Genomic DNA, 24216 nt, shown 5'->3' with positions numbered 1-24216 from the left:
TCTCGATCTCCCGACCTCGTGATCCGCCCATCTCGGCCTCCCAAAGTGCTGGGATTACAGGTGTGAGCCACAGCGTCCAGCCTTATATTGCTAGTTCTTATCAAATGTTTTATGGAGAGGCCTTATTATTAATGTTGTTATTTATCTATCTATCTATCTATTTATTTATTTATTTATTTTGAGACAGAGTCTTGCTCTTTTGACCAGGCTGGAGTACAGTGGCATTTATTTATTTTGAGACAGAGTCTTGCTCTTTTGACCAGGCTGGAGTACAGTGGCATGATCTCAGCTCACTGCAGCATCTGCCTCCTGGGTTCAAGTGATTCTCATGCCTCAGCCTCCCGAATAGCTGGGATTATAGGCACCCGCCACCATGCCTAGCTAATTTTTGTGTTTTTAGTACAGACAGGGTTTCACCATGTGGCCAGGCTGGTCTCGAACTCCTGACCTCAAGTGATCCACCTGACTCAGCCTCCCAAAGTGCTGGGATTACAGGCATGAGCCACTAGGCCCAGGTAATAACTTTTAAAACTCCTCTATTTTAGAAATTTTTAACTTTAATTAATAAGACAACAACAACAAAAAGATGTCTTTCCAGACATTCTGTAGTTTAATCCTATTGAACAGGAAAAGCATGCCTTCTCCATTTACTTATTTCATTTGTCTTTTGAATTACAAACCAATGCATGCTCATTGCAATAATCCACACAATATATAATTACAAAATGTAAAATTAATAAACCTTCCCCCCTTCTCTCAAATAGATAACTGTTAACAATCTGACATATATCCTTCCATACTTTTCTTACATAAATACATCTGAACATACAACATTGAAAATGCAATCAACGATTTAAAATAAAAATTAAAATAAAAAAAGAAAATGGAATTGCATAATAAATATTATTCTAGAATTTGTTTTGCCTCTTAATAGCAGTATGCTATATTCTGTAAACATCCTTTTGCCACTACAGCATCAAAGGAAGACATCTCATTAACTTGCTAGACGAATGACAGGTAAGTTAACAAAGCATGAGACTAACCCTCTAGTGACCAGGCATTTCACATTCATTGCAGGACCCTTCTCCCTGGGGTCTTCTATGAAAGATCTGGGCCGGGCGCGGTGGCTCACGCCTGTAATCCCAGCACTTTGGGAGGCCGAGGCGGGCGGATCACAAGGTCAGGAGATCGAGACCACGGTGAAACCCCGTCTCTACTAAAAATACAGAAAATTAGCCGGGCGCGGTTGTGGGCGCCTGTAGTCCTAGCTACTCGGGAGGCTGAGGCAGGAGAATGGCGTGAACCCGGGAGGCGGAGCTTGCAGTGAGCCGAGATCGCGCCACTGCACTCCAGCCTGGGCGACAGAGCGAGACTCCGTCTCAAAAAAAAAAAAAAAGAAAGATCTGACATGACTGAATGTGCCTCCCTCTGATGTAACATGAACTGTTATTTATTACATTATATTTTATCATCAAAAATTTAATTTTAAGCCAGGCACGGTGGCTCACGCCTGTAATCCCAACACTCTGGGAGACCAAGGCAGGCGGATCATCTGAGCTTAGGAGTTCAAGACCAGCCTGGGCAACATGACAAGACCCTGTCTCTACAAAAAGTACAAAAATTGGCCAAGCATGGTGGTGTACACCTGTAATCCCAGCTATTTGGGTGGCAGAGGCATGAGAATTGCTTGAACGTGGGAGGCAGAGGTTGCAGTGAACCGAGATTGTGCCACTGTGCTCCAGCCTGGGAGACAGAGTTAGACCCTGTCTCAAAAAAAAAAAAAAAAAAAATTAATTTTGGTTATACATTTCTCCAAGAGTTTTCAATTATAAAATCTCTTAGAGTAGGTCATTTTACTTTTATAGATTTTTGCCTATTTTCAATAAAACATTCATTTCCCAAATAGCACATACATATAAAATTTTTCATCTCCAGTGCTTTAACAAGGCCTATCACATGGAGAGATCTCAAAAATATTGTTGAATGCAAGGACAAAATAATAAAATGGAAATTTTGAAAGAAAACTTTGTTGTTAATAGCATCTTAGCTAGGCTGGGTGCAGTGGCTCATGTCTATAATCCCAGCACTATGGGAGGCTAACATAGGAGGACTGCTTGAGGCCAGGAGTTGAAGACCAGCCTGGGCAACACAGTGAGACCCCATTTCTATAAATACAAAAATGTTTTAAATTAGTCAGGCGTCGTGGTGTGCGTCTGTCGTCCAGCTACTTGGGAGGCTGAGGTGGGAGGATCACTTGAGCCCAGGAGCTGTAGGCTGCTGTGAGCCATGATTGCACCACTGTACTCCAGACTGGGCAACTGAGCAAGACTGTCTCAGAAAAACGAAACAAAACACATCTCAGCTATAGACAGAAGGCTTTATCTATTTCCTAATGATGTTCATAGTTTGGTGAACCAAGTAATATCCACCAGAGAATTATACTATTTAAAGAAAGCTGTCTTTCTTTAAAAAATACTTCTTTAAAATTATGCTGTTTAAAGAAAGCTGTCTTTCTTTAAAAAATAATGCTGACTGATTTTTTTTTTCAGATTTAAAATACCTGTTCTTTATAGAAAAACATGACTACAAAAGTAAGAAAGGAGAGGGGAGAGGCGGGGCAGGGGGGAAGAAAGGAGGGAAATGAAAAAAGGGGAGATCCAGCCAAGCTGCTTTATTATAATAGAGGTTTTACTGCAACATAATTTGAGGCAGCATTCTTTAATAGCTAAATCGTAAATTGAAACACCACTAATCTCTGATGTTGGCAAGGTTTGCTTAAGCTGACACATATTTTCAGGGGCAGTTTGTATCTTTGCATCATTAGAGCTCTTGCCAAGAGTAGTCTTTTGAAATTAAGAGCAATTTCAAGAGTGTCTTCAGCCTGACCAGAGATAAAATGTTACATACTCAGACAGGAGTATTTCATCTGTTCCCATCTCCCCACACCTCTAGAGCAACACCAAAAGCTAAACTCACCAAAAGACAGCTGTAAAACCTCTGATATGACACAGAGAGCGTTCAGTTTCAAAGCCATAAACGGAAATGAGCAGAGCTGGCTTTCCCAGACAGGATACATTTTCTCATCACTTCTCTTGTCTTGTGGACTCTTAGTTGCCCAAAAAAGCCATTACTTCCAATCATTATTTCTAGTCCTATCTTATCCCTGAAATTTTGAGCTTATAAAACCTACAATCTATTTAAACTTCTACTCAGATATTTAAAAGATATCTCAAATTTAACGTGGCCAACAGGGAGCTCAAAATTTCTCCCCAGATATGTCCCCTTTTCCCTCCTGGTTTCCTGTATCTCAGCAAACAGTTTCACCATCCACGCAATGGCTTAAGCCAAAAACCCAGGTGCTATTCTTGATTCTTTTTTCTTTCAGCTCATACCTATAATCTAGCAAAAAGTTTCATTTGTTCTGCTTCCAAAACGAATCCTAAATGCACCCACTGCTCTCCAGCCCTAGTCCCACTGACCTTCCCCAAACCATCTCTTGCTTGGACTAACCACTCACTTCGTGACTGTTCTGCCTACTCTACTGCCCTCTATAACCAAGCCATGCTGCAACAGTGGGGTGATCTTTTAAAATCACAAATCAGATTGCATCTCTCCCCAGCTTCACGCCCTTTCCTAGTGCACCTATATTTAAAAAGCTTACCATCAAACTTAGTTTAAAATCCAATCCCCTATCTTTGCTTGAAAGGCCTCCTAAAAGCTGCCCCGGCCCACTGCTCTGATTCATCCTGTGCCACTGCCAACCTCAGCTGCTCTACTAGGATAGCACAGGACCTCCGTGGACTAGCACCACCTGCCCGGAATGCCCTTACCCCAGGCGCTTGCTGACCACTTACATATCAGTTTTTAAAATGTCATCTCAGGCCCAGCACGGTAGCTCTAATCCCTGTAATCTCAGCACTAATCCCTGTAATCTCAGCACTTCGGGAGGCTGAGGTGGGTGGATCATTCAAGGTCAGGAATTCGAGACCAGCCTGGGCAACATGGTGAAACCCCGTCTCTATTAAAAATAGAAAACTTATCCAGGTGTGGTAGTGGGCAGCTGTAGCACCACCTACTTGGGAGGCTGAGGGAGGAGAATCGCTTGAACCTGGGAGGCGGAGGTTGCAGTGAGCCAAGATCGTGCCACTGCACTCCAGCCTGGGTGACAGAGCAAGACTCCATCTCAAAAAACAATAAAATAAAATAAAATAAAATGTCATCTCAGAAAAGCTTCTCTAAAACAGTCAACCACCATATCTAGTAAAATAATATACGCATTTACCCTTTGACCCAGCAATACACTCATAGGTATCTATCCCAAAGAAACACTTGCAAAAATATGAGAGGCAAGCAGACATTATGTGACTCCTGACTGGAGTATACAAGACCACCAGTGAAATATTCCTGAAATATAAAACAAACCCACACACACATGTACTCCTGAATGTAATCAATCTTCTCTTGATCTAACTATAGGCACCAATCCACAGGAAATACAGGAAGCACAGGAACATGCAATCAACAGAATCTAAAATATAAACATAGGGCATCAGCCAAGATGCATGATCCATTTTCTACAGCAAAGTGATTTCTAAGAGGATAAAAAAACCCATGGAAGAGGAAATTAAAATTTTCAGTTGAAAATTTTTGGGTATGAGCCCAGCACTCTGAATAACTGTTTGAAAAGAATACACATCAGCCGGGCACAGTGGTTGACACCTATAATCCCAGCACTTTGAGAGGCCGAGCCAGGAGGGTCGCTTGAGGCCAGGAGTTTGAGACCAAACTGGGCAAAACAGTGAGACCTTCTCTTTACAAAAAAATAAAAATGAGCCAGGCACAGTGGTGTGCACCTCTAGTCCCAGCTACTCAGGAGGCTGAGGCAGGAGAATTGCTGGAACCCAAGAGTTGGAGGCTGCAGTGAGCTACGATCACAGCACTGTACTCCCGCCTGGGTGACAGAGCAAGTCCCTGTCTCAAAATAAATAAAATAAAAATAACACAACATAACATAACATAAAAATGAAATAAAATAAGCGTAGATATCTTTTAGGAATATATGCTGAAACAATTGTGGGTAAATGATTTAATTTTGGTGGTTTGCTTTAAAATAATCTGGGCTAAGAGCAGAGAAAATGGGTAAAGGTATAATTGAAACAACTCTGGATCCTGAGTTGATCAGTTTTGAAGGTGAGTCATGGGTGGATAGGGGTTCATTAGACCAATCTCTCTACTTCCGTATATGTCTGAAATAAAAGTTTATGTAAAAGCCAACCAATTACTCACCACCACACTATTTTATTTCTCAGCATATTCATGTCACTACATGGTTTTTAATGACTCATTTTGTGTCGACTGTCCATCCTCCCACTAAAACACTTGCTTTATAAGAGCAAGAGCTTGGTCTTCTTGACAGCTATTATCCCTAAGGCCTAACAATGCCAGGTTCTTGATGAATACCGACCATGAAATGAATACATCAATAACATTCCTGGGACCTCTAGAGTTTTACAAGGTGTTAACTCCAGCATGGCCAACGAAGCACCACGATTCTTTGTCACTCCACCACGGCCACCAGAGTGAGCAGGGGCTTACCTTCACTTCAATGAAGTCAGGATTCCCCAGAAACACGAGCTGCGCGTAGGCCTGGAGCTCATCCACGTTCCATGCTTTCACGAGCGTCAGTCTGTAGACAGTTCGTTGTTGCTAAAACAAAGGAAAAGACAACTTTGTTGTTATCTTGGTGGATGTCATCTCTTAACCTAGAGGGTTTCTCAAGCTTTTTCAACCCAGAGAACCCAGGATGGGCAAAACTCATCATGAACTTTTGTAAACTGAAGCTGTATTTTGAGGAAAGATGAAACAAAAATAAACACTATGATTCTAACATACCTTATGGAAGGCACAAGCGATACTGACATATATATTCTCTCCCCCACAGCACTTAAGGCTATGCCAGGCACCCAAAGGTTTCTTGACACAGACACACTGAACTACATTTAGTAAGGAATGATAAACTGATCAAACAGTGTTGGGCTACAAAAAATTAATTCAAATATCCTCTAGGCCTTCAGGTAATAATCACCCAAGTTGTTAGTGACAAGAATTGTTAATAAGTCCTGTCTTCTTTCCTACTCTCTCATTATTTAATGATCTCTTGGCATTTCTTACTGGCAGAAAAGGCACATGGATGGATTGTCAATGTTGCCATTTGTGTGCCATATAACCACAAGAGGGACTGGCTTGCTTTCTTTTCTTCTTTATTTTTTTAGAGCAGGGTCTCGCTCTGTGGTCCAGGCTGGAGCGCAGTGGTACAATCTTAAGTCACCACAGCCTCAATCTCCTGGACTCAAGTGATCCTCCTGCCTCAGCTTCCCAAGCAGCTGGGACTATAGGCACATGTCATCATGCCTGGCTAAGCTTAAAAAATTTTTTAGAGATGGGGTTTTGCTATGTTATCCAGGCTGGTCTCGAACTCTTGGCCTTAAGTGATGCTCATGCCTGAGGCTTCCAAAGGGCTGGGATTACAGGCGTACGCCATTGTGCCAAGCTAGATTTCTGAAAATGTAATTAGACAATAGGCATTAAAGCCTTTAAAAAGCTTACACCCTGACTTTGTAGCTCCCTTTTAGAACCCAAAACAAATGATTAAAAATTCAAAGACATTAAAAAATCTCAGGACAATTTTTTCTTTTTTTTTTTTGAGTCGGAGTCTCGCTGGAGCCCAGGCTGGAGTGCAGTGGCCGATCTTGGCTCACTGCAAGTTTCACCTCCCAGGTCCATGCCATTCTCCTGCCTCAGCCTCCCGAGTAGCTGGGACTACAGGCGCCTGCCACCTCGCCCAGCTAGTTTTTTTGCATTTTTTAGTAGAGACAGGGTTTCACCATGTTAGCCAGGATGGTCTCGATCTCCCGACCTCGTGATCCGCCCGTCTCGGCCTCCCAAAGTGCTGGGATTACAGGCTTGAGCCACCGCGCCCGGCCGACAACATTATTAATAATGGCTTAAGACCGGGCATGATGGCTCATGCCTGTAATCCCAGCACTTTGGGAGGCCGAGGTGGGGGGATCACCTGAGGTAAGGAGTTTGAGACCAGCCTGGCCAACATGGTGAAACCCCATCTCTACTAAAAATACAAAAATGAGCCAAGCGTGGCGACACGCACCTGTAATCCCAGCTACTTGGGAGGCTGAGGCAGGAGAATTGTTTGAGCCTGGGAGGTGGAGGTTGCAGTGAGCTGAGATCACGGCCACTGCACTGAGACAGAGCAAGACCCTGTCTCAAAATAAATAAATAAATAAATAAATAAATAAATAAATAAATAAATAAAAATAATAAGAAGAATGGCTTAAAATCTAAAGTGAGACCCACCCCTTGGGTAGGTGCAGGACCCGTGACTTGCCCGTAACCAACAGACTATGGCAAAGGTGATGGGATGTATGTGGTTCTATGTACATGATTACACGCATCTGTAGCAAATGCCCAGGTAACATCCAGGCTACCAACCCTCAAACCACACCTTAAGTAGCAATGCTCAAAATACTCAAGAAAAAAAAAAAAAAGTAAAGTGAAAGGGATGCACAAAATGATACCAATCTTATTACTTTAGTCTATGTTTGAAAACTTCTAACATTTATAAAAAAGAAGAAACACTTGAAATCTTCATTGAAGAAAACTAAGAGATCGTTAATAAGGAATATTAGGCAGCCACACCAGAAATTTACGTTTTCCAAGCATATTTACTCATATGTGTAAAGTTCCTTCTAAAATGCAGTATATCATGCAAGGAAAGACAGAAATCTTCCAGATTCCCTCTACATGCTTGTAATTCTTCCAATGCCAAAAGCTAACAAAAATAGTAGAAAACTGCCGACCAATCTCACTCATACGTACGTATGTAAAACTGTTATAGAAATTTCAGCAAGTAAAATTCAGCATTCTGCTAAACATTCCGGGAATGCAAAAACAATTCAATATTAGGCTATACAGTAATACAATTCATTATACTAGTAGTTCAACACAGAAAAACCACACAATCATCTTCATAGATACCCAAAGGTATTTGATATAGTTTAAAAGCCATCCCTGCTTTTAAAACAAAATAGAATGAGCAAATCAAATGCCACTTGGTAAATTCAGTAATTAAAAAAACACATCCTTAACATTAAAAAAAAAAAAATCCACAACATTCTCCAGTCAATAGTCAACACTATTCTTACTGGCTAAATAAACAGAGGGGCTGGGCGTGGTGGCTCACGCTTGTAATCCCAGCACTTTGGGAGGTCAAGGTGGGTGGCTCACTTGAGGTCAGGAGTTCGAGGCCAGACTGGCCAACGTGGTGAAACCTCATCTCTACTAAAAAACACAAAAATTAACTGGGCATGGTGGCAGGCACCTGTAATCCCAGCTACTTGGGAGGCTGAGGCAAGAGAATTGCTTGAACCCAGGAGGTGGAGATTGCAATGAGCCAAGATTGTGCCACTGCACTCTAGCTTGGGCAACACAGTGAGACTCTGTCTCAAATAAATAAATAAATAAATAAATAAATAAATAAATAGATGCATTTCTATTTAGCTGGACTAACAGAAGAATTTCTACTCTTTCTTAAAAAAACACCTTTCTACAAGTTATGATCAAAGCAACAAGGCCAGGATAAGAATTACCGGAGGATATACAAAAAATAATTAATTATAAATAATATAACTGGTTTCTTGGAAACCTAAGAGAATCAACTAAAAATGAGACTAGGCCAGTTACCAAATAAAAATATAAAAACCAACAGCTTTCCAAGCATACAGCAGTGAGTTAAATATGGACACTGGGGTCAGAATGAATCCCAACCCATGTACTAGATATCGTTACCTCTCTGTTCTTAGTTTCTGCCTGAATGTAGCATTTAGCACGTGGAATCTAGAACCAAGCTTGGCAGCAGTGTATCAAACCAAGTATTAGCTATTATATGCCAGCAATCAGCAATTACAAAATTCAAGAGAAACCATATTCTACTTATAATTATAAAATACATCTATAAAATGGCTAGTGATTCAGCTGGGTGCAGTGGTTCATGCCTGTAATCCCAGCACATTGGAAGGCCAAGATTGGAGGATTACTTGAGGCCAGGAATTCGAGACCAGCCTGGGCAACATAAAGAGACCCCATCACTACAAAAAAATACAATAGCCGGGGATGGCTGAAGCAGGAAGATTGCTTGAGCTTGGAAGGCAGAGGTTGCAGTGAGCCATGATCACACCAACGCACTCCAGCCTGGGTGACAGAGCAAGACCCTGTCTCAAAAAAAAAAAAAAATATATATATATATATATATATAGAGAGAGAGAGAGAGAGAGAGAGAAAATATAAATGCCTAACGATTAAATTATGAAACAGCATGCAGGACAGTGAATAAAATAAACTTTTCTAAGAGACCTAAACAAAAACTCATCTACATGGAGAGCCATGATGGATTTATAAATATAATGTAATTCCAATGAGAGTTTACAATTCATCTGAACAAATAAACTGGCAACGGTAACCATAAAAATAATAGCAGGAGTTTGCAATTACTCAGCCCTTACTATTTGCCAGCTGTTGTTATAAAGTACTTTGTAGCTTGGCAAAGATTCCAATATTTGTCTAATCTTTACAACAAATCTCACAAAATAGATTAGATTATTATCTTCACTTTACACATAGGAAGGTGAGGCTCACAGCTGTTAAGTAAATTGCCTGAAGTTATACAGCTGGAGAGCAGCAAAGCTGGGGTGTGAACCCAAGCAGTAGCGAGGTGGGAGACTGGCAGGACTTGTTTTCTGGTCACAACCCTGCTGACCAAAACAGGTCCAGACAGGATGAAGTGAAGAAACCAGCAGGAACCAGCAGATGGCCACTAGGGTGATCCCAAGACAGCCTTCCTGTTCATTAGCATAAGACACCCCCACCAGGGCCATGATAGTTTACAGATGCCATGCAACAACCCAGAAGTTACTGCCCCTTTCCTAGAAAGTTCTAAATAACACACCCCTTTATTTGCATTGGTCTGCCCCTTAATTTGCATGTAATTGAAGTGCATTTATATGCATATAAATACAGTTGCCAAGAGCCCATACAATGCCCATTCTGGGTGTACTGCCTATGAGTTAGCCCTGCTCTGCAAGGAGCTGTACCCTTCAATAAAAGATTCCCATCTAATGCCACGGGCTTGCCCTTCAATTCTTTCCTGGATGAAGCCAAAAACCCTCCCATGCTAAGTCCCAGTTTTGGGGCTCACCTGTCATTGCAACAGTAGGAACCAGAACAGGCTCTCACTTTGCTAAATCTTTTAAAACTGTGAAATGAAACATACAAAGAGAAATGTACACAAAACACAAATGTATAACTCCAGGGATTATCACAAAATGCTCATCACCCAAACACCATTCTGCTCCTCCCAGTCACTATCCACTCCCTTTACCTGACTGATATCTAATATTCTGACTTTAACATGATAGTCTAGTTTTTGCCTATGTTCGGAATTTATGTCAGTGGAATCATATATTATGTTGTGTCTGGCATCTATCACTCCACACTGTAAACACATGAAAAAAAATTCACCCATGTTGCTGCATGTTTAGGTTTGCTCATTTTCATTATCTAGTATTGGGTTGCATGAATATACAACAAGATATTCAATCATTCCCTAGACATTTGGATTATTTCCAGGTTTTAGCTATTGTAAAACAATGCAGCTATCTCTTTGAATGCCAGAGTTTAGTTTTGCCTGTTTAAGGAAATTACATAAAATGCTACTGTGACATACATTCTTTTGTGTCTGGCTTCTTTCACTGAATTTGATGTTTGTGAGATTCATTCATGCTGTTCTATGTCACTGGAGCTCCAGTGGCCCAGTAGAGTGCGTGGTACTTATGTGTAACCACAGATACATCTTTATGGCCACATTGTATGAATATACTACTAGTGAACGATTTTAACCCCCTACTTTGGGTTTCTTAAAAAATACTGCTGCCCTGAGCGCTACTGTACTCATCTCTCTCTCCCCGACCTCCTTTTTTTTTTTTTTTCCCTGGCTTGAGATAGGGTCTCGCTCCATCACTCAGGCTGGAGTGCAGTGGCATAAGCACAGCTCACTGCAGCCTCAACCTTCCAGGCTCAAGGGATCCTCGTCTCAGCCTCCTGAGTAGCTGAGACTACAGGCACATGTTGCTGCTCCTAGCTTTTGTTTTATTTTTATTTTTTGTAAAGACAGGCTCTCACTTTGTTGCCCAGGCTGTTCTCAAACTCTTGGGCTCAAGCAATCCTCCCAAAGTGCTAGGATTACAGGCATGAGCCATCGTGCCTGGCTGTACCTGTCTCTTGATGCACAAGAACACATATTTTCTAGGATCTACCTAAATACGGAAATGCTGGTCATGGGATATGAATACATTCCACCTTAGCAGATATTGGCAATCTGATTGCCAAAGTCATTTTGCCACACTTTCATTCATATTGTACCAGAGTTTTGGTTGGTTATCTTCAACAACACTTAGCGTTGCTAGTTTTCAACACTTTTGCATTGTTTTGCCTTGCATCCGCCTGTGATGTAAGCAAGCTGAGTTCATATGTTTTCTGGCCACCTGTATCTCTGCTTTTGTGAAGTACTGGTTCAAATGTCTTGAATATTTATCTACTGGAATATCTGTCTTTTTTCCAACTGATTTTCAATAAATTATTTGCATTTTCTGGAAAGAAAAGCTCTGTTATAAATGTATTAGAAATAATTTCATCCACTTTACGGCTTCCTTTTTTTCACAATGTCTTCTGATCAATAAGAATTCCTAATTGTCATACATTTCCACTTTCTTTTCTTATTAGCGTTTCTTTCATATTAGGGTTTCTTATGTCTCTTTAAAGGATCATTCCATGCTATCAAGAGCATGAAGAAAAGCTCTTACATTTTTTTCTAGAAGTTTTATCATATTGCCACTCACATTTGTGTCAAAAATCCACCACAACTGACTTTTGCGTGTGGTGTTGCGAGGTTAAACTTATTTAACATACGGATAGTCCACTGCAATAAATATGATAGAATCATTGTCTATGCATGTGAGGGTCTGCTTCTGGTTTTTTCTATTCTGTTCCACTGATCTGTTTCTCATTGTCTCAATATCTCACTTTTAATTACTCTTGCTTTATACTAAGACTTGATATCCAATAGAGATGGTTCTCAACCAGGAGTGATTCCGCACCGCAGGGGACAATTAGCAACACCTTGAGAAAATTTTTTGGTTTTCACAAATGGGGGCTGCTACTGACATCTAGTGGGTAAAGGCCAGGGCTGCTGCTAAATATCCTACAATGCATGGGACAGTCTCCCCAGTCCTTTTCCTAAAAAGAACTATCCAGTCTAAAATGTCAATGGTGCCAACATTGAAAAGCCCTACAGTGGGGCACGTTCTCTTATGTCATCCTTCTGAAAGAGTATCTTGGCTCTTCCTGGCCCTTTGCATATCCATGTACATTTTAGAATCAGCTTATTAATTTCCACAAACATATACAACCCTTTATATGATTTTGCTTGATATGGCATTGAATCTATAAGCCAGTGTTGTTCAATAAAAATATAAGTTCACAGGTGAAATTATTTTTTTAATGTATTTTAACTTAACATATCCCCAAAATTATCAACTCAAGAAGCAATCACTATTTAAATATTGGGATACCTGACATTCTTTTTACCAGACTAAGTCTTTGAATTCCATCGCTTCCTGGCCTTTTGGCTAAGATCAAGTGTAGTCTTTGAATTCCAATGCATGGCACAGCTCAATTCAGGGCAGCCACGTTTCAAGTACTCAGTGGACACATGTAACTAGTGTCTACCATAACTAAATATAACCGATGTATGCAGAAATGATACTTTTACAACTCTGAATCTGCCAAAATAATTACCTTTATTTAGGTCCTTTAAAATTTCTCTCAATAATATTTTGTAGTTTTCAATATAAAAGTCAAAACCTTCTTTCCATAGATTTATTCCTACAAGTAATATACTTGTGATGCTTTGTTATGGTAGTATCTTTTCTATTTTTCCTCTTTTAACTAATATTTAACTGATATTTTAATAACTGGTATACAGAAATATAACTGATTTTTGTAAGCTGACCGTGTATATAGCAGTCTTGTAAAATACATTTATTAAAGTGAATAATTACAAATTTTGGAAGGGATTGTATATGTACATATTTATTTACTAAAAATGACATCTTCCTTTCCAATCCTCTTTTTCCCCTTTTTCTTGTCTTTTACCACCAGCCAGGACTTTGATTCCATGTTAAATGGAAGTGGTGATAAAGACAGTGGGTACGCTTGTCTTATTCTGCACAGTAAGGTTTTAAACATTTGCTCATGAAGTATGACTTTTATGGGTAAACATCTTTATCAGATTAGGAAGTTTCCTTCTAATCTTCATTTGCTGTAAGATTTTAACCATAAATAGATATTGATTTCTGTCAAATTATTTTATGCATCTATTAAGCTTATCCTACCATATTTCTTTTTATTGTGACATTATAAATAGGTTGCTTTTTACATATTAAACAAAACTTGCATTCTTAGAATAAAGCTAATTTTTCATGGTTTTATAGACTGCTGTCTTTAGTTTGTTGATCTTTTCTTTAAAATAGTTGCTTCTATGCTTCTGAGTAAAAATCACTTTTGTCTTATTCTTAGCATTTAGTAAACAGATTATTCTGAACTGGCCAGATGCGGTGGCTTATGTCTGTAATCCCAGCACTTTGGGAGGCTGAGGCAGGCGGATCCCCTGAGGTTGGGTGTTCGAGACCAGCCTGACCAACATGGAGAAACCCCGTCTCTACTAGAAATACAAAATTAGCCAGGCATGGTGGCGCATGCCTATAGTCCCAGCTACTTGGGAGGCTGAGGCACAAGAATCACTTGAGCCTGGGAGGCGGAGGTCGTGGTGGGCCGAGATCACGCCATCGCACTCCAGCCTGGGCAACAAGAGTGAAATTCCATCTCAAAAAAAAAAAAAAAAAGGGTTATTCTGAACTAATAAAATAAGATGGAGAGAGCTACTATTCCTCTCTGGAATAGCTGTGTAGGGTTGGTGTTAGTTCTCCTGATGACTGGTATCATCAAGAACTGATATAATTCAATGGTGAAACCATCTGGGCCTGGAGTTTCCTTTGGACGAGGTTTTATAAAAAAGCAATTTACTTAACAAGTATAAATCCATGTAGATCATTTCATCTAGTATTAATTTTCTTAAGTTTCATTTTCCAGGAATTTGTATATTTCATCTAAATTCCCAAATTAATTGGCATAAAGTAATTCAAAATATCCTCCTATCTTTTTAATGTCTATAGGATCTATAGTGATGTTTCATTTTCATTTCTAACATTACTTATTTGTATCATCTCTCATTTTATTAACTAGACTTGCCAGGTAATCATCAGTTTTGTAAGATTTTTTTGAATAACTTTTGCTTTTTTATAATCCTATTTTATGAATGTTTTTTATTTCCTTAACTTCTGCTCTTTTTATTTCCTTCCAAGTACTTACTCTATGTTTAATTTACTGCTCTTTTCTTTTTTAAAAAAAAATTGTTGGTACCAATTAACTTCTTAATATATGCATTTATCTTACTGATTTTTATCCTATTTCCTATACTAAATAGGCATTCTGTCTTCTTCAAAACATTTTTTTCTCCTTCACTCTGGAAAAATATTTTCATCAGGAACAGACTTCTAGATTGGCAGCTCTTGGCAAATTTCAGCCCTTTGAAGCTCCATGGTTTGCGCTTTCATTGCTGTTGTGCAATCAAGTCCTGGCCTATTGTTGCTCTTTTGAAAGTAATCTCTCTTTATCTCTGCCTGCTTTTAAAAATTTCATAAAGTGTTTTTATTTATCCTGTTTGGGTTTCTTACGTTTTCCTGTATTGCCCCAAATTTCTATAATAAATGAGTAAAAATTTCATAATGGGGGAAAAAACGACATGCAGAAATGTTAATCTGATAGCCAGCATAATGGTAAGTTCAGAATATCCCAAGAACATAGGGGAAGGGGGTCCTAATGTGACAAATGTCCCAAAGAGTCTAACTATAGACATCTTGCTTATGAAACAAAAGACAAGAGCAGCACTATGCAATAGAGCTTCTCATAATTCTCCACTACAATACTCCTAGGAAACCCATTTGCCATTTGTATGTAAGCAAACAGAATGGGTTGTTTGTCTGCAACCCATCTGTAGGTAAGGCTGATTCAACATTTGAAAATCAGTTAATGTAATCCATCACATCAACAAGATAAGGAAGGAAAATCACATGATTATATCAATAGATGCCAAAAAGCATAAAACAACATCCACCACCCATTCATAATAAAAACTCTCAGCAAACTAGAAAGAGAGAAAAATTTTCTCACCTTAATAAGGATATCTACAAAAAACCTACAGCTAACATCATACTTAATGGCAAGAACCTGGAAGCTTTCCCACCAATATCAGAAACAAAGCAAGGATGTCTTCTCTCAACACTGCTTTTCAACATGGTACTAGAAGTCTTAATCAATGCAGTAAGACAAGACAGGGGAATACAAGGAAAACATATTTGGAAGAAAGAAATAAAACTGTCTATGTTTAGAGATAACATGATTATTCATGTAGAAAATCCACTAATCAATCTTAACAACCAGATGTTGTGTGCCGCTTGATTGATGCATTAGGAAACAGTACAGCAACAATTATTAAGTATTCTTGCCAAAAACTGAATACATCGTCAATCGAGCCTTTAGTTGTAACTACCATTTTACAGGAATTACAAAGAAACATAGACTATATTAAAAGATACCAAAAGGACTCAATCAGCCAAATTCGGGATGTTGCAAATTCTAATGACAAATAACCCACCTTCTTCCACAAATAAGTGGCACACAAGAAAGGGAAACAGGATTGGAGCAATCACATTACAAGAAGTATAAACAAAGTACAATGTGAGAGTCTTGTTTGGATATTACTCTGAGAAAAAAAGTTATAAAAACACATTCTTTTGGAAACTATCAGAGAAAATGAGCCACACTTGAATTTTCAGGAAATGCATTAAGATGCATTGTTAATTGTATTAGGAGTGATAATGGTATTGTGTTTATATTTTGTTTTTAATCTTTTTTAAATTTTTTGTTTTTTGAGACAGGGTTTCACTCTGTCACTCAGGCTGGAGTGCACTGGTGCATCACCATCCCCAGTTAATTTTTTTTTACTTTGTGTAGAGACAGGGTCTCATTATGTTGCCCAGGCAGGTCTTGAACTCCTGGACTCAAATGATCCTCCTACCTTGAACTCCCAAAGTGCTGGGATTATAGGTGTGAGCCACCACATCCAGCTTGTTGGTTTTTAAAAAATCCTTCAGCTGGAAGAAGAGACATAGGAAAGACTGAAGAGAAAATTTGTGGTTAAATCATGAATAATGACTGTATGAAACAAGAATGGTAAGGTTTTAGCTGGGCACAGTGGCTCATGCCTATAACCCCAGCACTCTGGGAGGCCGAGGTGAGCGGATCACCTGAAATCAAGAGTTCAAGACCAGTCTGGCCAACATGGTGAAACCCAGTTTCCACTAAAAATACAAAAAAATTAGCCAGGCGTGGTGGTGCGCATCTGTAATCCCAGCTATTTGGGAGGCTAAGGGAGGGGTATCAATTGAACTCAGGAGGCGAAGCTTGCAGTGAGCTGAGATTGGGCTGCTCCACTCAAGCCTGGGCAACACAGTGAGACTCCATCTCAAAAAAGAAAAAAGAAAAAAAAAAAAAGAATGGTAAGGTCTTGAGGGGTTCAAAAAATATGTAAAAGTAAAATGTACAACAAAAATAGCTTAAATGTTGGGAGGGAGTTAATGGAGTTAAGTAATCTAAGTATTATTACATACAAAATGATATAAATGCTAATTTACATTGACTTTAATAAGTCAAGGATGTCTGCTTCAATCACTAGAGCAACAACTAAAAGAACAATAATAGAAAAATAAATATTAAAAACAAACAGAATGGAAAACTTTTAATAAAATTCCTCAGTCAAAAACAAAAGAAAGCAAAAAAATAGAGAAAAAGACAGCTAAAAAGAGAGGAAAAATAATGCAAATAGATGCTAAATTTAAATTTAAATATGTCAATTATTGTATTTCATGCAAACAGATAAACACTCAAAAAGATAAAGATTTTCCAAACGCTTAAAAAAACAAACCCAATTACATGTTATTAAAAAGTCCTTCAGATGGAAGCAGAGACATACAAAAGAATAGAGAGAAAACTTTTGGGTAAATCATGAATACTGACTGCATGAAACAAAAATGGTAATGTCTTGTGGAGATATAACTTAAATATAAAGATACAAAAAAGGTTGAAAATAAAAACTAAAAGAAAAAAGTTGTACTATGCAAACACTGACCATAAAAAAATACTAGTGTTGCTTTACTAGTATTAGACAAACCGACTTTAAGATGAGAAGGTGAGAAGGGCATTATAAAAGGGCCAATCCACCAAAAATATGTTAACAATTCTTAACTAGTATAACAATGTACTAGCACCTAACAATATAGCATCAATATGAAGTAAGAATTGACATGACTAAAACAAGAAATGAACATAGCCATAGTCACAATGGCACATCTGTAAACATCTCTCTCGGTAACCAATAATATAAGACAAAAGAACTTTCTCAGTAACTAACAATTGAAGACAAAGGAGTAACAGCACAGGACACATGAAGGACGTGATTAACTTAACCCTCCTCCAGGACCTAGCAAAAGAAGAGTAAATTAAACCAACAGTTAGGGTTAGGAAAGAAAAACAAAGGCTAGAACAGAGGTGAAAGAAATAGAGAACAGAAAAACTACTGGGGAGAACAAAGAAACCACAGGTATGTTCTATGAAAAGATCAACTAAACGGACCTTTAGCTGGACTAAGAAAAAGAAGATAGAGATAACTAAAATCAGAAATGAAAGTGGAGATAAATACTACTAACCTCACACAAATAAAAGGAATTACGAGAAAATACTATGAACAACTATATACCAAAAAAAGTAGACAACCTAAATTAAATGGACAAATTCTTGGAAATATGTTAATTACCAAAAATGACTCAAGGAGAAATGGACAATCAGAACAGACCTACAAGTCAAGAGATTGAACAATCAAAAAAACTCCCAATAAAAGTTTAAGAGCAGATGGTTTCATTGCCAAACATTTCAAGAAGAATATTCTCAAACTCTTCCAAAAAAAATAGAAGAGGAAACACTTCACACCTCCTTCTCGGAGGCCAGCATTATCTTCATAACAAACCAGAAAAAGACATCACCAGAAAAGAAAACTATAATCCAATCCCTTATGATGTAGAAATTCTCAGCAGAATACTACCAAACCAAACCTAACATCATATTAAAATATTTTACATTATTACCAAGTGGGATTTATTCCAGGAATGAAAAAAAGTCACATACTACTCAAATCCATTTATATGAAATTTCCCGAATAGATATATCCATAGAAACAGAAAACAGATTGGTGGTTATAAGGGACTTTAACCATTTATGGAGGTATGGGGCGTAACTGCTTAATGGGTATAGGATTTTATGTTGGAGTAATAAAAACGTTTAGGAACTAGATAAAGGTGATAATCACACAAGACTGTAAATGTATGAAATGCCACTTAATTGTTCATGTTAAAACAGTTCATTTTATGTTACTTGAATGCTACCTCAATAAAAATTTTTACATCTCTGTTAAAATTCCAGCTGTCTGTCTTGTAGGCTTTAAAAGCTGATCCCCAAATGCATATGGAAATGCATAGGAACCCAGAAAGCCAAAATAATTTCAAAAAGAAGAAAGTTAGAAGATTCAAACACTGTGATTTCAAAATGTACTCAAAGGTTAATCAAGATTGTGTGGTACCACCATAAGGATAAAAGTGCAGATCAATGGAACAGAACTGGACAATCCACAAATAAAACCCATACACTTACCGCCAGTTGATTTTGACAAGGGTACAAAGACAATTCAATGGGGAAAAAATAGTCTTTTCAACACATGGTACTGAGACAACTAGTTATTCACAGGCAAATGAACATCTCACATTGTCCACAAAAATTAACTCAAAACTGCCCAAAGAGCTAAAACAATAAAACTCTCGGAAGAAAACATAAGGTAAATCTTTGTCACCTTGCATTAGGCAATTAAATATGACACCAAAAACATAAGCAACAGAAGGAGGCAAAAAAGATACACTGGACTTTTTCCTAGTTAAAACTTTTTGTGCTTCAAGTTGGCAGCTTCTGAAAAAGTTAAATATAGAATTACTATATGACCCAGCAATTTTACTCGTAAGTGTATACCTGAGAGAACTGAAACATATATTCACACTAAAACCTGTACATGAATATTCCCAATAGTATTACTCGTAACAGCCAAAAGCTGGAAACAATGCCAACATCCATCAGCTGAAGAATGGATAAAGAAAATGTAGTATATATCCATCCAAGAGAATAGTATTCAGCAAAAAAGATGAAGTTCTAGGCCAGGCACAGTGGCTCACGCCTGTAATCCCAGCACTTTGGGAGGCCGAGGCAGGTGGACCACGAGGTCAGGAGTTCGAGACCAGCCTGGCCAATATGATGAAACTCTAATAAAAATACAAAAATTAGCTGGGTGTGGTGGAGGGTGCCTGTAGTCCCAGCTACTCAGGAGGCAGGAGAATCACTTGAACCCGGGAGACAGAAGTTGCAGTGAGCCGAGATCACGCCACTGCACTCCAGAATGGGGAACAGAGCGAGACTCTGTCTCAAAAAAAAAAAAAAAAAAAAAAGATGAAGTTCTGATTCATGCTATACAACATGCACTAACTTGGAAAACATTATACTAACTGTAAGAAGCAAGACACTATTGGAAGTTCTGAAATGAGATAATCCACATGGTCATACTGTTTTGTAAATAAACTAAAAGTCACTGAATTATATACTTTAAAAAGGAATTTTTATGCTATGTAAATTATTTCTTAATTTTAAAATGGAAAGGATGAATATCTATAATTTAATATGTCTAAGATGTTAAAAAGTAAACAATAATATAAATATAAGAAAAAAGGAAATAAAAGAACAGAAATTAATAGAAGAAATGCCATAAAATAAGGATGGCAAGTATTCCAAAAATTACTTACAGAAAAATTTAACAAGAGTGACAAATTAATGGAAAGAATAAGAAATAGGCCAGCCACAGTGCTCATGCCTGTAATCCCAGCAGTTTGGGAGGCCGAGGTAGGCAGATCACCAAAGGTCAGGAGTTTGAGACCAGCCTGACCAACATTGTGAAACCTTGTCTTTACTAAAAATACAAAAATTAACCAGGCATGGTGTTGCACGCCTGTAGTCCCAGCTACTCGGGAGGCTGAGGCAGAAGAACCGCTTGAACCTGGGAGGCCGAGGTGGCAGTGAGCCAAGATCGCAACATTGCACTCCAGCCTGGGCAACAGAGCCAGACTCCATCTTAAAAGAAAAAAAGAAAAAAAAAAGAATAAGAAATAAAAATATGCATACTATTACTAGGAATGAAGAGGGGGACAACAGTACAGGTCCTACAGAAAGTATAGAGATGACAGAATATTATGGGCAGTTACACAAAGTCATTTTGAAATTTTAAATGAAATGTACAAAGTCCTAAAGAAAATACAACTTAATAAAATTGATAAACAGAAAATCTAAATAGTCCTATAATTATTATGGTGTTTGATCTGAAATATTAAACTCTTCCAGAGAAAAGAAAAAGAGGGCCTATTCCTCTTACTCATTTTATGAAGTCAGCATAATACTGATATTAAAACTTAAAATCATTAAAAGAAAGAAAATGACAGTTCGCATCTCTCTTGAACAGAAATGGAAACATCTTTTAAATAGTAATATACAAAAGAATCCCATGATACACAAAAAAGATAATGCATAGTGACCAAGATGAGTTTATTGTATGAATAGAATTTGGTTTGTTTTTGAAAATCATTGCAATTCACCATATTAGCAGAATAAAGGAAATCGTATAATCTCAATAGATGCAAAAAAAGATATGATGAAAACTCAATAGCCATTGATAATAGTCACATAAAGCTAGGAATAAAAGGAAATCTCTTCAGTATGGTGGAGTATTTACAAAAAAAAACAGTAGGCAGGGGGCTGGGGCTCACACCTATAATCCCAACACTTTGGGAGGCCGAGGTGCGTAGATCATGAGGTCAGGAGTTCGAGACCAGCCTGGCCAAGATGGTGAAACCTGTCTCTACTAAAAATACAAAAATGAGCTAGGCGTGGTGGTGAGCACCTGTAACCCCAGCTACTCGGGAGGCTGAGGCAGGAGAATCGCTGGAACCCAGGAGGCAGAGGTTGCAGTGAACTGAGATCGCACTACTGCACTCAAGCCTGGGTGACAGAGTGAGACTCCATCTCAATCAATCAATAAATATAAATAAATTTAAAAAAAATAAAAACAGACCCAAACATGTAAGGATACTTAATTTATGACAAAACTGACATCGTAGAACAGGGCAGGGAAGGATTGTTTTTTTTAAAAATAAATAGCATGAGTCAAATGGATACCTATTGTAGGGGGAAAAAAAGTCCCCACTTTAATGACTTTAAAAAAATTATAGACTTTAAAATGCAAAAGTAAGGAAAAACAACACAATATCTAGGAAATTACATAAGAAACTCTCTTCATGACTTTCTTAACAAGGATAAAATGCACTCACCAGATAAGGGCACCTGATAAACGGACTACATTGAAATTGGCTACTTCTTATCAAAAGTCATGAGGCAATGGAAAGAGAAGACATAGAGCAAAAAGGGACATTTACTCCTATCTAGAATACATTTAAAAATCCTATAAACCAATAAGAAAAAGACAATGCAAAAGAAACATTGACCAAAGCCTTGAATGTTCTTACATGGCCTTGAGATTGTCTGGCACTATCCACTAATGATGACTGAATGCAGCACACCCAATGAGGCAGCACTTCCACTCCCAGATACATAGTGAACATCAGTTACTCCATGTGTGTATCAAAAAACATGTACAGAAAGGTTATTAGTGCAATTATTCATCATAGCCCCAAACAGGATGCAATGTGAATATCCTTCAATAGGAGAAGGAATAAATCATGGCATACTCATATATTGACATAAAGCAATGAAAATGGATGAATTACAGCTGCACACATCATGAATGAATCTAACAAACAGACATAAAGAAAAAACACATATATCCACAAAAGAATTTAAACTGTGAGGATTCCACAATGTTCAAAACCAGGCAAAGCTACCTTATGGTGTTAGCAATCAAAATAGCAATTATTTTTAGAGAGGGGAGGAGCTAATGGCCAGGAGAGAACTCTGAAGGTGCTATTAACATTCTATTTCTTGAGCTATTTGCTGGCTGTGTTCATTTTGTAGTAATTCATCCAGCAGTTCATGTAAGATCTGTGCTCTTTTCTGTGTGTATGGTATACTTTAATTAAAAAGCCTATATAAAAATTATATACAGACTTTAGGCATGTGCCACTGCACCATGTATATATATTATTATATATAATAATATATATTATTATATTATATTTATTATATTATATTAGTTTTATTATATTTATTATATATTGTAAATATTTTATATTTTAATATATTATTGTATTAAAATATATTTATTAATTAATATTTTCTTATATATTATATTATAAATTTTATATTATAAAAATTTATTATATTATAAATTATAAATATTATATTTATATTATAAATAGTATATAATATATTATATATAATAATATATTATATATAAGGTATTGGGAGGAGGCATTCAAATTTTTTAGTCTTTTTGTTTTTTGTTGAGAGACAGGGTTACGATCTGTCACACAGGCTGGAGTGCAGTGGCACAATCACAGCTCACTGTACCTGGAAGTCAAACTCCCAGGATCCTCAAAAGATTCTACCTCAGCCTCCTGAGGAGCTGGGATTACAGGTGCACACCACCATGTCCAGCTTATTTTTTTATTTTTAATCTTTTTGTAGAGATGGGGTGTCGCTATATTGCCAGGCTGCTCTCAAACTCCTGGCCTCAAGCGATCTGCCCACCTTGGCCTCCCAAAGTGTTGGGATTACAGGCATAAGCCACTGTGCCTGGCCTAAAAAGTCTTTATTTTATTTTTGAGACAGGGTCTCACTCTGTCGCCTAGGTTGGAGTGCAGTGGCACGATCTTGGTTCACTGCAGCCTTCACCTCCCTGGCTCAAGTGATCCTCCTGCCTCAGCCCCCCAACTAGCTGGGACTACAGGTGTGTGCCACCGCACCTGGTTAATTTTTATAATTTTTTTTGTAGTAACGAGGTTTTGCTATGTTGCCCAGCTGGCCTCAAATACCTGAGCTAAAGTGATCTGCCTGCCTTGGCCTCCCAGAGTGCTGGGATTACAGGTATGAGCCACCACACCTGGTCCTAAAAAGTCTTTATATGTTGTATACAGAAGTATTCACGGATAAAATGATATTATGTCTGTTATTATATTTTAAATATTCCAATGCCTTCCCTACCGCTCAAACTGGGAAGACAGACAAAGCCAGAACTCCAGAATGCTAATGGTTGTCAAAGCTAAGATGATGGTTACAAGGAATTGGTTATATTATTGTCTCTCCTCTTGAGTACTATAAAAATCCACAATAAAAAGTTTAAAAATATATAGTCATGAGTTAGAGTTCTGTTGCTTCTAATTAGGCAGCTTTCAGTGCTACATAGACTGGATGAGGTTATTATAACCGAGGACTACAGCTCTTAATTTCAATGATTTATCTTGACAGTTGCAATTCAAGACATACTCTAGTTGAGGCTGTGTCAAAACAAGATAAAATGGTCTCCTAAAATATGGTACTGACTTACTAGTAATCAAAGAAATGCAAATTGAAGCAGTAATGAGGTACTATTTGGGCTTATCAAATTGGCAAAGATTTTTTTTTAAACAGCAATATTCAGTGCTGCCTAGAGTTTAGCACGACAGGCATATTTGTTCATTGATGGTGGGAGTGTAATTCAGTACCAACGTTTAGAAAAGTAACATGGCAAGATGATTAAAGAATCTGAAGAATATTCAAATCTGTTGACCTAGTAATTGCATTTCTAAAAATGTAGCTTATGGACATGACAAAAATTAT

General features: G+C 38.0%; 1 protein-coding gene across 1 annotated transcript in view; it reads right to left on the bottom strand.

The window, feature by feature from the left end:
• LOC112620166 (S-adenosyl-L-methionine-dependent tRNA 4-demethylwyosine synthase) overlaps positions 1–24216 on the bottom strand; it is a 254738-nt gene that overhangs the window by 51322 nt on the left and 179200 nt on the right. The window contains exon 14 of the mRNA XM_025378411.1: positions 5596–5706. Coding sequence (XP_025234196.1) covers positions 5596–5706 — 111 coding nt within the window. The remainder of the gene's footprint in view (positions 1–5595; positions 5707–24216) is intronic.

The sequence above is a fragment of the Theropithecus gelada genome, chromosome 3 (assembly GCF_003255815.1).
Source record: "Theropithecus gelada isolate Dixy chromosome 3, Tgel_1.0, whole genome shotgun sequence".
Taxonomy (NCBI): domain Eukaryota; kingdom Metazoa; phylum Chordata; class Mammalia; order Primates; family Cercopithecidae; genus Theropithecus; species Theropithecus gelada.
This window is presented reverse-complemented; position numbering and strand designations above follow the sequence as displayed.